Source organism: Vidua chalybeata, chromosome 13, assembly GCF_026979565.1.
Source record: "Vidua chalybeata isolate OUT-0048 chromosome 13, bVidCha1 merged haplotype, whole genome shotgun sequence".
NCBI classification, from domain to species: domain Eukaryota; kingdom Metazoa; phylum Chordata; class Aves; order Passeriformes; family Viduidae; genus Vidua; species Vidua chalybeata.
The window spans coordinates 11,120,141-11,138,579 of NC_071542.1; the positions used below are offsets into that span (position 1 = coordinate 11,120,141).

The 18,439-nt window shown below is 44.2% G+C and overlaps 1 protein-coding gene across 3 annotated transcripts in view; it reads right to left on the bottom strand.

Moving 5' to 3' along the window:
- Positions 1-6,338, bottom strand: part of HOMER2 (homer scaffold protein 2) — a 53,361-nt gene extending 47,023 nt beyond the window's left edge. The window contains exon 1 of one of the 3 annotated variants that reach the window (XM_053954782.1): positions 6,147-6,338. In XM_053954782.1, coding sequence (XP_053810757.1) covers positions 6,147-6,238 — 92 coding nt within the window. In that variant the 5' untranslated portion in view covers positions 6,239-6,338. The remainder of the gene's footprint in view (positions 1-6,146) is intronic. The other 2 variants (XM_053954783.1, XM_053954784.1) reach the window with 2 other exon arrangements.
- Positions 6,339-18,439: the final 12,101 nt, after the last annotated feature.

The following is an 18,439-nucleotide window of genomic DNA, read 5'->3' on the forward strand; positions in this document are numbered from 1 at the left end:
TCATACATGAAGCCCACAAATCCTAGAACACCTACACAGCAGAGCCTCCCGCTCCCCTATGAGTCATTAGGCAGGCTGTCCCACTTGCTGATGTCAGCCAGCACCATCTCTTCTTTTTAAACAAATCCTAAAACGCCTCGAGCATCCATTATTTAAAAATATTATCTTCATTTTAATCCTGACCCCAGTGGCAAAATTACAATTACCAAGCAATTCCAAGTGATGCAGAGGGTCCAACAGCCTCCAACAGTTGCTACGTCAATGAGGAGTAAGCAGCCAGCTCCTCGTGTCACACATGAGCTCAGCACAGAGCACCAGAGCCGGCAGCAGCGGGCAGACTTCTCTTCCAAACAGGCAGAGAGCAGCTAGGATGTGTCACCAAAAATACAATCAAAGATCAACTGCATCATCCAATCTCATCTAGTACATTTTGCATGAGTGTGTATTACACAAGCCCTACTCACACCATGCCTAACCTGTGCTGGGTGGTGCGTGGCTGTGGCGCAGCAGCAACCTTCCCAGATCCTAATTGTCTATTCCCTGCCTAAGTGCTCTTGCCATTAAAAGGGCTTCTTTAATGCTCATGTTTGTCTTCCTTTGAAGGCAATACCCTTGTCACATTCTGAGGTTTAAGAACAGGATCCTCAGCTATTTACAGCGTACAGCTGAATTATCAGAGCAACATAGTTGAAATACGTTCCTCTGAGCACATTTACATCCTAAAGAGCCATGACCAGAGCACAGGATAAACAAGTCACACACTGTGTTTGCAGTGCACAGAGTGCAAAAGGCGATGGAGAGCACTGAAGGTGAAAGCAGACAGAGATTTGACCATGTAGCAACCTTGAGGAATGAGGATTTCCCACTCTGCACACACCCTATCACAAAGTCAACAGGAAAACCAACAGCTGATTCAAAATGCTTACACGCCCCTAAGTGTACGTTCATGGGTGAGGCTATTTATCTTAGGCACTGCAATAGCAGAGCCAAATGAATGAATAAAATGAACACACAGCACTGCAGAAAATATAGATGCAAAACCAGGCTGATGCCCTTACTCTTGGGTTCTCAGCAAACTCACTGTCCTCTGCCTGGTTCATGCTGGGAAGATGTTTGAACAGTTTGAGACACTTGATCACATCCTGGATCAGTTAAAAATGTTTCAATTTAAAGGACCTGAATATCAAATATTTCTTTTTAACATTTAAAAAGAATGTTTTGATTTAAAAAGAATTTAAATTATGCCTTTGTTATCAGGAGACCTACTCACCATTCTCTTTTCAAATAGAAAGAAGGGCTTGAGGGACATCCCGGCTTTGTGGAGAATATTTTATTTATAAGATTTTTCTCAAGTGATAATTAAATTAACAGTGGTAATTAATTAGGTTAGCAGCTGAAAGCAACATAACTATGATGACTCTCAGCATCAAGTTTTCTTTCTGTCCACTCTTTCTACAGCACAGCCCACATGAACAAATGTCCGAGAAATTTGCAGCAGAACACTCAAACTAGTTGTGGTACTGGCAGATTTCTCCTCTTGTAATTTGGTGAACTTATCTGTAACAGACCTTAAAAATTCAGTTCTGTTCATGTGCCTACAGTGCTGTGAATCTCTCACAGTTGTGAGAGGTAAAGTCACTTGGACAAAACACTGTTACAGGTTTGTTCACTCACCTGAATACAACCACACCAAAACTCGAAGCACGCACAAATCATTACGAGGACCCAGCTGTTTGGTCTTGTCTTTTCTCTTCCACCACCCCACCAAGCTTCCTGCCTCTCTAGCCTTACATAAATAAGTTTAACATAAGCAAGGGACTACACATTACTGAGGTCAATGGAGTTTCCCCATCATTTCACCCAAATATTGCTCCAGAATACAAAGTTCTCTGGACCTGACTTCCACAGATTCTTGTACAGACACCTGTATTTGTACACAGGCACAGAATTCTCCAAGTCAGAAAAACATCCATTTATATCTACCCTGCAAAATGGAAATAGCTATGTCAGGAACCAAGGCTGTGAAGAATCAAGCACCCCCAGCCAGCTGCTTCAAAACCATGAGATGAACAGCCTCAGCAGCAATCAGATCTCAGTCCCTTTCCTTGAACACCAAAACCACCACCAGCTGGATATAATATGCCCCCCTGTGCTATGCTGGGGACCAAACTGAAGCTGCTGACCTTAAAATCTCCAAAAGAGTCCCTGAGCTCAGAGCACCAACTCAGCTGTGTTCAGGCACACTCTTGTCCCAGCCCTGCTCTGAGGGACAGCAGACTGCAGTGACAGCCAGGTGCCATTCCCTGCCTGCCACTCCCAGGGTCTCCCTTTCCCTGGCAGACAGATGGCCTGGCCAAACTTTGCAGGGAGCTGGTGAGAGACTGCCATGGATTTCAGCAAGAGCTGGACAAAAGCCAAGGTGAATTTCCTCTCCAACAACACCATTCCCTGCCACTGAGCTTCTCAGGCACAGCTTATCACCATGGTTTCTGAAGTACTGCTGGTACCAGAAAGTGAACACCCTCCAAAATTACTGTCTTCCTATAACACGAGCTTCATCATATGTTCTCCTACATTCCTTGCCCTCACATTAGATTTTGCCTTTTACTCCCCAAATAAAGCCACATGCTGGCTGATGGACATTGGTACTGCTGACAGCAGAAGGGAGGAGAGCGAGGCAGACTTTCCTGATCTCTTAGATGTCAGTGCATAATAAAAACATCACGTGTGGCCACCCTCAGTAATACAGCCCCACGTGCCTTTCCATGAATATATCACAGGGGGAACAGAGTTTTGTTCAAGGGACCTATCTCCTTAAAGTTACTTCACTGCCTGATCCAGGCTTGGAAACTCGCCTTTTCCAAACTTCCTGGGGCTTGGCTCAAAGCTCACCTGGAGAGGTATGGACAGATCCAGCTGCAGGGGACTAAATTACCCCACTAGCCCTGGAGGAAGCAGCAAAGAGAAGACATCACATGTCAGCCAAAAGAAAGGTGTGCTGTGAGCTAGTTCACCATTAACCTCCATAGCACACACTTCTACATGGTTGTGCAGCTTTCTGCAATAATTTCTAACACTCAGAGGCCTGATTGGCATTTTGACATGATTTATAAAACAGAATTAAAACACAATTTTAATGCGAGAGGGCATCTAAATCAGTTGAGTTTTAATCCAACAGATAATATAAATATCAGCTTCAGCAGTGAAGAGATTTACAAGTCTAATCTAAACTGCATATTTGTCACACACCTCGTAACAGAAATTATTTGTAATGGATAGATAAGGAAATACAAAGATAGTAAAGAAATGAAAATAATAAAAGAATTTAGGCACAGATGAAACAGCTATCCAGCACCTTCTTAAATCAGCTAATACCAAAACCTCAACCATCCTTATAACTGTAAATTTAACTTGGACTGCTTAAACTGAAGTCATTCTGAGCCAGACCACAGCTATTAGATGAGTAGGTGCAGCCCACTAACATCAGAGACACTTCCTTGATTGTGTCAGCCCTTGGCTTGCAACAGCAAGAGACAAAGCAGGAGGTATTTTCAGACACAGATTTCTACAGCTGGAAATGTGTTACATTGTGGTTTTCCAATAGCTGAAGTTTAAACTCTGAGAGGATTGAGGTAACAGCAGCTATCAGATATGCTGGGTAGAAGAAAGAAGTGATTTGGGAAAAGATTCATTCCCTTTAAACGAGACATTTGTCCAGCCAGATTCTTAACAGTGGCTTGACGAAAATACAGTGGTTTTCAGTCAGCAGCAACTTTCACATTGACTTTTATGGACACTGGAACAGATTTTTTTCCCAGTGACTTTTTTACAACGTTGTTTTCATGTCCCTTGTATTACAGGCATTAGGTTTTTTTTAAAAAACATGTAAATTGTAAAACATGACACTACCTTGCCGCCTAGTAAGTGAAACTAAACCAACAGTTTAAATAGCTCAGCTCACAGCTAATAAGCAATTTAAATAGCTTTGCTTTGCTAAGCTCAAGTAGCTGTATCAGGTTTCATAGCACAATCAGTCACTGCCAAATCCATAGGCAGCATTTAAATGAATCATTAGCAATGGTCACCTCCAGGAAAAAGAAAAAAGGAAAGCAAAAGAAAAAATATTTTAAGAGCTAAGAAGCAAGTCATTGCCACAATTTCTTTGAGTACATGCCCCATATGTGACACCAAAATGTGCCCAGGAAGCAAATCCCACTCGAATGCCTGGGCCAAAATATATTCATCCAAGTAAGAATGACTGAGCTCTATGTTCTGACCACAACCTGCTTCACAAAGACACGTGAGTACAGAGGTGCCCATTTCACAGAAGGACAAGCTGGAGCATGCAGAGGTGAAGGATTTGCAGCACAGATGGAACTGGAAGAAAACTGGGAGGTTGCTCCTGTGTCATGTGTGCTAAGCCACAGTAATGCTATCACAAACGTACTTCCAAGTTCTCCGGATCAGAAAGGTGAATGGCAAGATAATTATGTGAGACACAGGGAAAATGTATATTCACCAAACACCTTGTCTGAACTCTGTACAGAGTGCAAGAGAAGGTACAACCCACACTGAAACCCGGGGAATGAATGACACTGGGAGCTTGATCTCATGTGCACCAGCGTAAGACTGAAATGACTGAGAAACGCATTAAATCAGGGAATTGAACTAGACTAGTGAACGTGCCTGCTCCCTGTACAAGTCTGCATGGTCTGACACTGCACGTAGCAGCACAGACAGGAGCACAACCAGAGCTCTCAAAAGCCTTTGCAGCCAAAGTCCTTCACAGCTTGAACAGCTCCGGAGGCAGAGCAGGACCACACCAAGGCCAGAACTACAACTGACTGACAGAAAGGGTGGAGGAGCACTGTGACCTTCCACTCACTCCTCTCCAAGCCACAGCTAAACTGATCTACCAGTATGGAAACGGTTAAAAATGACAGCAACTAAAACATTTGCCTTTAGAGACACCCAGCACCCAGGCAGAGTGACAGAGGCAAGTTTCCCGTAGATGGATGTCTCTGATCATCCTGCACTCTGTGGGGCAGTGCTGCTCCAAACAGGTTTCAATACTTCTTTCTCCAACCCCAAGGACAGTTTCTCTTTTATTTTCCAGTTAAACTTTGCATAATTAAGAAGCAGATGAGCCCCTGTAATCCTGAAGAGAAACGTGGGGAGATACTCACTTAGATCCTATTTCTCCCTCTGACCCTATACTTCAGTACTCCGGAGTATCAAATTCGGATGCATGCATGTCATTTTAATTCATTATTTATCCATATGGCCTCACATTATATCACTTTGACAACAATTAACAAATCTATAGCGGGAATTTGGACATTTGAAAGCAGCAGAGGAAGCTCAGGAACGGGAGAATGATTCCTTGCCACATGAGGGTGAGGAGAGGCAAGGAAAAGGTGTAAGAGAACATAATAGGATAAAAATAAAGTAAATTAAATGTGTGGGTTTGGAATCCCCCAAGACATTCTGGTCGAGAGGATCTCTAACCTATATATAGTTCAAGCCAAAGGCACAACCTTAACCTCTGTTCCCTGATATTTAGTTCAACAAACTGCCCTAATGCCAGCATTTGGCTTTTGTCCCCTCATATAAGTTAGAGGATAGCAAATATGCAGGACTGATTTTTGGAAAGACCAAGCTGAATTCTCCAAGATGCCACCACATGTGGTTAGAGACTCCTGGCATATTAAAAAAAAAAAATTTAAAAGGGAAAAATATTTACACAAATTGGGGACCACCTGGCACAATTCAGGCAAGTTTACCGTGTGCCTCCAGCAGCCAGAGCTCTCGCAGAACCAGCGCGTGGAACATCTGACAATGAACTCGCTGCACATCCCGCAGCTGACCGGTCAGGGACCGGACCCGCGGCCCCGCACCGGCCCCCGCCCCGCGACATCCCGAGCTCCTCCCCGCTCCTTCCAGCGGGGATTTTGCCGCCGGTGCTCTTCCTCCGCGGCGTGCCCGCTCCGCCGGCGGCTCCCGAGCGGGCGGCAATGATTAATTACGTTATCAGACGCCGTTCAGGGCAGCGCTCACGGGGCTGCCGCGCTCTCCCCGCTCCGCACCTGCGGCGGGGCCGGGTCGGGACGCGGTGCCCACGCGGGGCCGGGGCCCGGCGGACTCACCCCATGTCTCGGCACCTCTCGGCGGCGGCGGCACCCCCGGGCGGCTCCCCGCGCTCGGCGGCCAGCGGCGGCCGCGTCCCCACTTCGCACATGCGGCCGCCCCGGCCCCGGCTGGCTGCGGCTGCACGGCGGCTGCACGGCGGCGAGAGCCGTCCTGCTCCTCCTCCCGCCGCCTCCCTCCCCCCTTACATAACCTCCCTCCCGGGCGGCGGCGGCACCGAGCAGCTCCCGCGGCACCCGCCGCCCTGCCAGGCGGCAGCGCGGGGGCGGCGGGCGGGGCGGGGCGGTGGGCGCGCCCCGGGGCCCCTCCGCTCCCCGCCCCGGGCCCGGGCCGCCGGCGGTGGGCGGGTTGTGCTCCGGTGCGCAGCGAGGAGCCGCGCCGGGAGGATCTGGGCTGCCGCATCTCGTCCTCACGATGCCCTCGCCGGGGGCCGGCGACCCGCCGAACGGGGACGAGGCGGCGAGCGAACTTCGGGTGAAGTTGTGGGGTGTCCCCACGCGGCCCCGCCCGCGGCCGGGGAGCCTCAACGGCGAGAGGGGTGAGCCCTCCCCGGGGACCGGCTGTCCGGGACCGGCCGTCCCGTACCGGGATCTCCCGCCGCCAGCCCCGGCTCCGCGGCGCGGGCACGGCGCGCTCCGAGCGCGGGTCCCGGGGATGCGCTTCCGACTGGAGGCGATGCCACGCCGAGGGATGCCCGGTGAACCACGAGCGGGCGATTCTCTCCCTCTGTCACGCCCTCCCCGCGTTCCGAATCCGCGTTCCCGGGGCCCGTGAGTGCGGAGCCTGCGAGCCACGGGCCCGGGTCTGCCCTGTTTGGCCACCGGCCCCGGCAGACCCGGCCCCGCAGCGCAGGTCAGGGGCCGCACCCAGGCAGCACCCTCCTGCTCTGCCCAAAATTGTGAACCCCGTCGGGAGGACTGGATCTCCTTTGGCTCTTCTCAGCCTCGCTGCAAGTCTGTGCCACATAGGGTCCCAAAATTATGTAGGTTTCGTGAAAATAAAGGGGGACGATTCCTAACTAGGGAAGGAAAAATTGGACTAGCGTGGAAGAGCCGTGTAATGGCTACCCAGCCACGAGGGTGACACTGGCATCTGACCAGCAATCACAGGACACAAATCCATAGCAGAGCCGTGGACCTGCTCGTTTGAGTGTTCACAGGACTGTGTACACAGACACACTTACTCTTTCGGGGAGAAAATGCGCCCAATTCACACATAAGACAGGCTTTTAACTTCACCCACACAAAGTTATAATTAATACTCTGCCATCAAGAGTGATTATTTTCATCTTTTTTTTTTTTTTTTTTGATCTCACGTTGATTTTTCCTTTCTTTTCAATGAAGTTTAGAAGTTGTGAGAAAGGTTTTCTATTTGCTTGCTTTTACTTCATGTGTAATAACTGGGAGTGTCCCTAGTATTACCTTGGGACATCATGGGAATCCTGAAAGAAAAACTTAGCCAGCAACCAGACTCCTTCCAGCTATGGACAGTGGAACCCCTTTTCTGACAGACAACGATTTCCTGATGTCCGAAACACCAAAATGGAATTTCAGTCCCATACACCCAGAGTCCATGTCATTGGAGGGAAAAAGGACCAGGGTGAATGACACAGACATTTTCACAAGGCTGTAGGATGGCACCTCTCCCATGTACTTGCTCTCTTTACCACAATCAGAGGGTTACTGTGGGTGTTGGAGGAGACTTAACTCCTTACCTAATCACTGATGTAAAACTTCCTATGTCCTGTTCTGCCAGCTGAAGGTGAGGTTCCATTTCCTCTGAGATAGCCACGGCAAAAGTGACAAATCTTTCATGGTGATGATGACCTGCATCCTTGAATATTGCTTTCATGTGACCATTCCTCTCTTCTAGAGGGCACAGTGAGGGGTGACATTTTCTGAGGGTAAAAACAGCAGTGTAGAAGTCTTGTGGAAAAAACTCTCACCGTGGATCTGTGCATTTTATAACACTGTTTTTACACCATTTACCACATTTTGTTAAATCTCCATTCATCAGAGAGAAGTTGTCTTGGTCCTCTCTAATTAGCTCATTTTGGTGAGTATCCAAAAGCTGTGTTTTATGAACCAGTGCTGCATGAGACTTACAAGTGTCTAATGGAATTGGATCAAAATGGGGTAATGCACTCACTATGTGTGTCATGTTAAGATGAGAATTGGCAGTTGGAACTGCAGTTGCCTTAGCATTTTCTAATTTTTTAGTTTTTTCCAATCTTGCATTCAAGACTGTGCTTTCAACCCCATTTATAAAAATAAAGCTTAAGTTTATGGAAGCATAAATGCCTGTGAAATTCACATGATACAAGATTTTGTATATTGCCTTTGTTCATAAGGTCTTCCCACTTCATTCATGCTCTTTGCAAAACTGTCTTCTAGGACATACAGGGTTTTAGTCCCATTTCTCCAGTACCCTGAGACATTTTCCCTGGCAGACAGCAATTTAGCCCAGTTTTGTGCTCATATTTGGGGTAAGTGCAGTCCCTTAATCTGAAATTCCCACTGTTCTTCCAAATGGATGAGATACTCCTCCTTCTGAAGTGTGGCACAGTGCTGTGGTCCTCCTTTCTCTGCCAAAAAGAGGATTAAGCCCTGTCCTCACTTCAAGTCAATGGTGAAAGTCCCATGCATTTGAGTAAGGCGCAGATCTCATGCAAACCATTTAACAATATCAATATTGAATTTTTTTCAATTTTTCTACAGACAGTTCCATCTTGAACCTCTCAACCATCACTGTGTCCCAGTTTGTGTATAGCTCCCACTGATTTACATTATTTTTGTGTAATTTAGTATTCCAGTTGTTTAAGGTATTTTCAGTTCTCTGGAAATGAGAACTATAAATATTCTATCACAATTAATCAGTTCTCGAGCTTCATATGTGACATGATCTTTCATTTCCGAGCTGGCTCAGGCACAGGATGTGTAAGGAGGGTAATTCAGTCCTCATTTAGTATTCACAAGTGTGCCCTTATTGCTGTGGCACGCTTAGGAACACTCAAAATACTGAAGGCACAGGATCCCTTGGTAGGATTCAAGCTGAGGAATAAAAATATCCACATTCTGTAAATGGGTCTAACTTTAGATGAGAAATTTCTCCTATTCCCACAGGCCTCCTAAAGATATAATTTTTTGATTCCTAGATACAGGGTGAATATCCTTTTCAGAAAGCTGATCTAACAATCAGGACTATGTACCCAGCATTCTGAAAAGCAAAGAGCTCACTGGGCTCTTCCTCTCTCTGTGTTTCTGTTCTCTCCTTTTGTTTGGTTTTCACTATTGTTGTCTTCTGCCACTCTATTTCATTTTAGATGTAATTTTATTGCAGAAAAAACCTGCTGCTCGGTCTTTTTAAACTATTACACTTCAAGGTAGTTTTCTCTCTATTTCCCATGGCAGATAGTATTAAATAAAATATTCAGTACTGTGATTTTCTCTTTTTTCCAAGTAGACTGGTGAAATCTGCATTTTTTTAATCCAGCAGGATTGTGCCATTTCCCCTTTTTTCCCCCTTTGACAAATAACTAACCATTTTCTATCTTTAAATGTTATCCAGGAGTTTAACCAAAAAAAGCTTGGGGGAATTCTTGATTTTTACATTTGAAACAGAGAATTAGTTTTTTTAATCTCCTGACAAATGGAGAACTAATGTAATTATAATATCACTAGATATAAAATGTTAAAAGTGAAGCAACTGAGAAAAGAAAGGATTTTAAATAATTCTGTTGAAAACACTCTGATTTGCAGTATTTGTTTTTAAAACCTACTTAATCTAATATCTAATAAATAATTAGGACAAAAGATCTATTTGCTTAAAATAATAAGCACTCTTGTCCTTTCAATTAAAATGTTAGAGCTCACAATAAACATGAGACCTTCAACAAGTCCTCCAGCAAGACATCTGGTTTCTAAGAAAAAAAGCTTTCCTCTCCAGTCTCCTTCAGAAATAAGCCAATATAATAGGATTACTTTCTATGTCCTTAAAAGCAAAAAATAAAAGGGAGAAAGTAATTTTAAAGCAATTTGTCCATCTACTTTAAAATGGGTTGCATGTTGTCATTATTCTGTGCAGTTTATTCTTATATTTACTTAGTGCCATGAACACCTGTCTAACTGGAGTCATAGAATGTTCATGCCCAGTTTCTACTTCACTTTTTTAAGAGTTATCCTGTGAAAAATGCAAGTACCAAATCTAAGCAGATGTTTATGTAAATGCAAAGAGCTGTCATTGTCACACTGGTATATGTTGCCTTCTGAATAAAGACAAATGCAGCCAACCAAAAATAATTTCAAATAAGATCTTGGAGAGAGAAGACCTGGACACATAAAGAAAGCCAGCAAAACCAGAACAATGCCCTGCACTCACCACAGGACTCCAGCCTGGATGTGAGTACCCAGCAAGGAGTTGAAGGCTACAAAACTGTAAGAGGCTGTAAGAGTATAGGAGGCTGCTGGAGTGTAAGATGCTGACCACTGGCAGAGTCAGAGAGAATAAATGGGCAGATCCTCTAGGCTCCTTTGTTCTTTGGTCTGCTAGAAATCCAGCTTGGGACACATCCAGGAATGCACACTGAACATTTGTAGAGGAGGTGCCACACTAGGAGCAAACCTTGTTCCCTCATCAGATCTTTTTCTTTGTACTTACTAGGTAAGACAAACAGATAATCCCAATTCTCCTTAATGTTTTCATTGAGGTAGACACTTTGATTATGTCCACTCTGCTGTAAAGGAAATAACTTTGGTCATCTGACAGCTTTTTTCTGTACGTAGTGGGTCTTGCTGCTCTGCTCTGGAATCATGCTGATTTGAACTGGTTTGGACTGGGACTCTGCAGGTGATGAGTGCTGCATGTGAGTGTCCTCACAGCTTGTATTTGAGTCTATTTACTTGTTCATATGCACAAAAATACTGCTTTTTGGGCACACATGCATGAGTGACGATCTTCATAAAGCTGCTCAAAGCCATGTACAGGTCACCCAGATGATGAGACAGATCCTGACTTGCTCCTCAAAACTGTACCAGATTTCAATTTCTCCTTTCCAATATGCAGGATTTTGCATTTCATACGGCACTTTAGAAGTTATCAGCTTTTTCACTTAAAATTTATTTTGGGGGTTTTCTTTTTAAGTCTCCGGAGAAAAAAAAGAGGTTCCATTTCATCTGCAAATACAGATTTTGACTCTGGTTTCCTTCCAGGCTTATATCATAAAAATCCTTTTATTTGCATTTTATGAAATGGGAGTTAGAGCAATCAGGCACCAATTATGCAAACGGGGTAGATTAGTTTTCTTTTAAACTAATTCAGATCAAAATTGTTGGTCCTGGCAGGCCAAATTATACAAGAGGAAGGAGAAGGAAAGAACTGTGTGTCTTGTCTGTTAAAAACAGGACCCTCATATTGCAACTTGGCTGTCACAATGATGGTGACAGCCAAGGCTGCAGCAGAGAAACAGATAATAGAGAAGGGAAAAGATATTCACATTTTTGGTGAAAAAAGCTTAATTTTCAAACATGCAGAATTGTATGACCATACATTTCAGCAAAACATTTTGCTCACATGTAAATTTCCTTGTAGCTTGGGAGTTTTTAATTCTCAGGCCCTTTCTACCATCTGTAACTCAATCTCTATTTTTTAAAGAAATTGCAGACATCTGTTTAAATACCCATCTCTTCCGTCAGATGGAATTTTGGATTCAAAAATATAAGCTCAGAAATAATACTAAAGTTGGATTTCATTTCCAAGCAACCACAGAGTGGCATTTTCAACGCTGCCTTCCCAATCTGCCCACTGTGCTGTGCTGGCTGTGGCAGGCTCTCCAGGACAGCAGCAGTGTCTGCTCTGGGTGCTGAGCTGGGCAAGGGGGTCCTGCTGCATGGGGGCAGAAAAAGATGGGGAGGTGGACAAGATCCCCCCAGGCTCAGTGCAGGAGCCAGGGGAGGGGATGAGAAGGAAATGTGGGATGTTCCTGGAGATTGTAGTGAGAATTGTGTTTTTTTCTTTTTTCAGCCTATCCTTCTCCAAGCCATCCTGTTTCCCCCCACCCTTCTCCCAGGGCCGGTGTGTGCCAGCAGGCAGGTCTTTATCCCCCAGCTACCTCCAAGGGTCACTCATCACTGTGTTCCCACTCACCACTGTCTTCCTCTCAAGGAAACACTATAGAGAAAGAGAGGCTGAGACCAGACATTTCAGAGTGTTTTTGTTTTCCAGAACTGCTGCCTTGGCTGTTTGTGGGAATTTGTACCTCAGGCTGGTGCAAAATACCTCATTCTTTGTGTTTCTTTGGGCATCACTCATTGGTGGACTTTAACCTGTAATCAGCCCCTTGCTTGCTCGACTGGAAAGGGAAGACATTTCCTGGGCACAGCAGAGGTCTGATTCATTTCCAGGAATGCCCAAAGGCTTTTGTATTTGCTTGTGGGCTGAGGTGTGTGGATTTTTTGCCTGGATGAATTCTCCAAGGACTGAGCAGCACAGACAGTGCCAGGTGGGAATGAAGTCACCCAGGATTTCAAGTCTATTTACAAAACCTGATGGCTGAGTACCCCACCCTGCGTGGTGAGTACCCCAAACAACTCACCTGAGTTCTTAAAGACACGAGGGGCACCGCAGCACAAGGTTTTTCTCCTCCAGTTGTAAAAAATACCTTGACTTAGAGAAGTCAGACCTGGCTCAGAGATTGGAAGTTGGCAGGGCCCAGGACTATGGGTGTTTTTCACAAACAGGGATAATTTTCATTTGTGAAGAAAACTGTTTGTCACCACAAAAGTGATATTTTGCACCATCCTCTGAAAAAAGTATTGAGCTTTCCACCTTGCAGACCGTCCTATGGAAAGCAATTGAAATGAATTTAAGAAGCAGGGTAATGTCTTTATGCTTCCAAAGAGAACTAGAAAAGAAAAACAATAAAACCAAACCAAACAACCAAACCACAAAACCACAAACAAATAAACAAACCCTACTGACCTTAATTTATATCACTTTCAAATAAAGTTAAAGAAAAGTTAAAAACCTTGACCTATACCAGTCTTTTTGTCTAAGTCTTGCTAAACTACAATAATTAATCAATAATAAAAGTGAAGCCAGAGGGCCACAAATCATGCTGGTTTTACTACACTAAAAACTCAGATCTCAAAAAGTAAAGAATAGCGATTTGACAATAGAATAACAAGGTTACAGCTCACACAAAGAAAGATACCAGGAACACCTTGATGAGAAAATGCATTTTAAAGGCCTCAGTTGGGTTGCAAGTTGGGCTGGGTATCTTCCTGGAGAGTTCAAGGAATGTTTCTGCATTCCTAATTCTACCCAATATTACTTTGTCCTGCAACAATACCTGGATGACAAAATACATAAATGCTATCAATCAGTTAAACAAACATAATTGCTTTTTTCTTTTTTCAGTTCAGTACTTTTCTTATCAGAAAGTATCTACTGCCAACACTCTTAAATTCAATCTTGCAAAATTCTACATAACAGAAGTTATAAAGTTCTTGTATGTAATGGTAAGCACAGATTCCACTTTTCTTGAGAAATGTCATGGTCCTTGGGGGGGATGTATAAAATCCATACTCTTTGTAAAATCAGGGCAAAATTTTAATCAACGCAAGTATTTTTTTAAAAACCCAAACATTTTAGAGACAGTTTGCAGCTCAAGCACACAGAGGAGCACTCTCTAGATCCAGAGTCCTTTCCTGGGTTTAGAAGGAAAAGGACGGCAGGCAGCAGCAGCTGTGGGTAATGTTAAACCAAGTTTTTCATCCACAGTTGAGTTTGGGCTTTGGAGCCAGTGGAGCGGTCACTGTGCACTACCATGGGAGATGACACCAAACAATTCAGTTTAACACTGTGAGACTTGAACAAAGGGGAGCAGAACACTTACAACTTCCAGAAAAGCTTTTAATTGTGTTTTGCTTTAATTTAGTCTTTAGCCAACAAAGAAATACTAATATACACAAATCAAAACCTTTTCTACATACTCGAGAAAATGAAGTCAACACTACAAAGTATGGATGGTGCATGTCGTCTATTCATTTACTGGCTCTTTGCAGAAGAGCATATGATTTCTGTTGTAAATGTACCAACATTTTTCTAAGTTTATTTTGATCATTTTTCTGCAGGAATAGGCAAATCTTCATCCATACTCACCTGTAATAATATTTATTACTGTTCTTCTTCTTCTCTGACTGAATATTCTCTCTGTGTCCATCTGGTGAGTACCCTTTTCCCAAAATAGTTAATGACTACTCTTTCCTATATTTGCATGAGAGATGTGCTATTATTATGTTTGCATGGAAGAAGTTAGGTGATCCTCCGAAAATGTTTTTCAGTGATATCATTTGTCCAACTTGTAAATGGATTTACAGTTCTAAATGTGACATCATAAGTGGTATGTGACAGAACATCTAAGCAAGAAATATTTTGCAGTCTCCTAGGAATCTAGCCAGAATTGCTCTTTTTAAGATCCTGTTCCTTTTCCCAAAATAATTAAATCTTGTTCATAGAGAATAACCTGCAGCTATTTTTGTTCAGTATTCGATGTTTTTTCCAATATTTAAGGCTCAACTGTAGCTGGATTTAAGAACATGGCTTTTGAGATACAATTCCACAGCATAAGCTGTTCTGGGAAAGAGCAGGAGCCAGCCCTGGAAGCATAACAAAGCATGTTTTGAATGCACAGGACATGCAAAGCCACAAATGCCAGCCAGCACCACATGCTTAAAGCCACATTCAACAAACCAGAATTTCCTCGAGCACAATAATGCCTGCTGTGACAAGTAACTAAACTCTTGAGGAAACAGCTGTTAAAATGCATTTTCATTTCCAGCTAAAGGAATTCTCACTACACAGACACCTTCAACAAGGTGATGATTTGCATTTTCCTTTGTTTTTACATGCAGGTATCTCAAAGCAATAGCATCCAAACAAAAGCCAGCCCTGGCCCCCATGATACCCATGGAAAGAAGCCTTTCTTTTGACTTCACTGGGAGTATGATTTGGTCATAATGGATTAATCCTCATTCCATTCCTGTGGCACAAGGAGGGATACACAGAGATCACTTCACACCTCAGCGCAGCATGATGTTTCTGGAAACTATCAGCTGTTCCAAAACAGAGGAGTCCAGCATGCAGTTTGAAACAGGATGCAATGGCCAACACTATCTTCATCTGGAACAATATAGGAAATGCTGAATGGCATCAGTTAAAATAGATTTTGGCCAGCATACAGGGATTAAGAGACTTAATTTTCAAAAGTTGTGCTGGGACCTTAAACAACCATAAATAGTCAGGACTTTGTATTGGTGCCTCACTGGAAGAGCAGCAGCACACGCAGTGTGGTGGTTCCGCATGACACGGGAACACGTTGCTTCCTTGCTGGATCATCTGCAGCTTTCAACAGGGCCAATGGGGCTCCCACGTCAAACAGAGCCACCACAAAGTCCTGATCCCATGGAATGCAAAATTACAACAGTACTTGGAACCAATGGAACAAGGATTTCGCTCCCTGGAAATAGTCTGTGAGATCTGGCAGCAACATTTCCCATCAAATAGCAACTGTGAGATCTTTGATATCTTATATAACTGCTATCCTTAAATAAATCCTATATCTAGTTCATCATTTTTTCCCCTGATTTAATTAGAATCGTGCTTAGTTCTTCAGGTTGGTGAAGTCTTATCTTGCAATATGCTGCAGATGCTACTGCTTGGAGATTAATGTTTGCTTTTTAATTAAAGTTTTTACTTGAGAAGTTTGTGATATCTCCACACTACCATTTAAGACCAAGAAAATAACTGTGTATTATTCTTAAAATGGGCAGCCATAGCATAATAAGAAACAATCATATTCAGCATATCACCACGATCTACTATGTGCTTTTCATTTATATGTGAGATTTTCTTAGCTTGTTTTTAATGAGCCTCCATCAGAAGCTCCATCAGAACTATGAATTTTCCATGATAATACCTCTATATTTTTTAAGTTTAGACTGTCAAGTAGTCAGCAAGATCTTCTGCACTAGTTCCCCACCAGGATCAGAAAGTTCAGCTGAGCACTGCCCTGCTAAGCAGCTGATTGCCTCCACAGCAGAGCTCTGCAGGTGGAGTGGGGAAAGGGAAGAAACAGCTACAACTCAAGAAAGCAGGAAAGGGAGACCTGAAACGGGAAGGGTGAGCAGGGCCACAGGGAACAACAGCACTGTGGAAATGGTCCAGGAGAGGAAACTGCTGCAGGAAGCTGGGGAAAAGATGGAGAAGGAATTACAGCAGAACTAAGGGAGGAAAGGATGCTGTGCCTTGACATCTGAGGCAGAGGGGTGCCTCGGGAGGGCAGGAGGGGGTGCAGAGGGGTGGCAGCCAATACATAATCTCCTGAAAGATTAGGAACCCTTGTTTGCTGGAAAGAATGATCTCAAGTCCTAATTTAGTAACAGGAGGAAGAGTTGATTATTGCTCTGAGCAGTGTTGGCCCAGACCCCCAGAAAAGCATCAAGTTCTACACAGCACAGACATGAAATGAAAAGATAGTTCCTTGTCAAAGAGTTTCCAGGTTCTGTGTAGGGCAAGGCACAATGCAGGGATGCACAGAGGAGTGTTCCTAACAGGGTGTAGACTGCTCAGCCCATCTTTGCAAAATCCTGCAGGCTTCTCTGCTGCTCAGCTAATTCACTTATACCTTATTTCACTGAAGCACAGTGTGGTCTCAATGTTGATTGGTATGACTGGAAAATTCTGATTTGCAACTTTTAAAAATGGTTACTTAACACTAAAAAGACACTCTCAATTTGAGTTAGTATAAAGCTGGCCTATAGCTCAGCTCTTGCTTTCTCTAATGGCCCTTAAACTTAAGAGGAGCTGCAAAGAACATTCAGGAACTCTCCTTACAAGAGAAAGAAGGGAGACCAGTTCCTGTGCTAACAGCTTCTTGGTAAAGCCATCTGGGAAGAGCCATGTTTAGTAAATGACGGAGGGAGAATTAATTAGACCAGTTCCACTTACCTCGGCCTTGAGAGGGAGCAAGACCCTGAAATGCTGTTCTATTTCAGTGCCTTTAGCAGAACCTGAACCCATGCTCACACTCTGCACAGGGACAGGACAGGCGGGAGCAGGGACTTCATGGCACATCTAAGGGCAGGTTTCAGACCTGGGCCTCAGAGTGAGCACGGGAGCCTCAGGGCAATGCTCCAGTGCCCACAGAATGTCACCCTCCTGAGAAGGGAGCCTGGGAGTAAAACAGGAGACCTAGGTATCCTCTTTAGAGGTTGAATATTTGACTTTGTATCTGAGGCAACTGATTGGAATGCAACAGGCAAACTGCATCAAGTGTCCAAGCCAGGAGAAATGCTACACCTTTGCTGAAAGGCAGAACCACTTCCCCCTGCTAGATCCTGGGCTTTGCAAGGATCTGAGTTTCTGATTTAAACACAGCAGCAATTGCTACCAGATGTGCATGCCGGGGCCCTGAATGCACTGACAGCCCTTAATTGGCACCACCAGCCCTGGGCCCCCCCGCCCCAGGCATGGGGGCCCTCGGTCCCTGCCCAGCCCTGCTGGGCTTGTTCATCTGGGCACTGACCCACGTGCTGACCTGAGTTTCTGCCTTGCCTTGGACTTGTCTCATCCCTGTGAACTTGTCTGCCCCTCTGAGCTCCGTCAGCTGCCAATGGCCAGCCCTGCTCAGGGCTGTGGGATGGGCCCCTACCCTGCTACCCTCCTGTCCCTCTCTGCTCCTGACAGCAAAAAGGAAATGCTCTCAATTCCCCTTCCAAACTCAGATGGGTACTACTAATTTGTATTTAACTTACACTTGGTCTTTCCATACTGCAGAGGATTTGAATGTTTTAGACTGGATATGGACAAAAGATATGCGGTAAAACTGAAATTAAATATCCAACTGTAAAAGAAAATTGAGTATGAATAAAATCTAGTGCTAGAAACTTCTGCAAGTAACTTCTTTATATTTTGAAACTGTCTTAACAATAGGTAATCCATGGTAGCACTGATTCACACATCCCCACTTGCAGAATTACTTGACATCTAAAAAGCATCTGAGTTGGAGTTGAGACAGCATGATGATCATAATGAGTTTGATATCTAAGCGTTTGGCTACTCCACTTTCAAGCAGTTCCATAGAACTACACTTAAAGTGCCTGAATATTCCTCCCACTTTTTCTCTTCTTTTTTTTTTTTTTTTTTCTTCCAATTTGTACAGTACCTACATCTAGGAAATGACATAACCTGTGCACCAGATGTGCTGTGTTAAACTTCTGCCTGCCCCCAGCCCCAG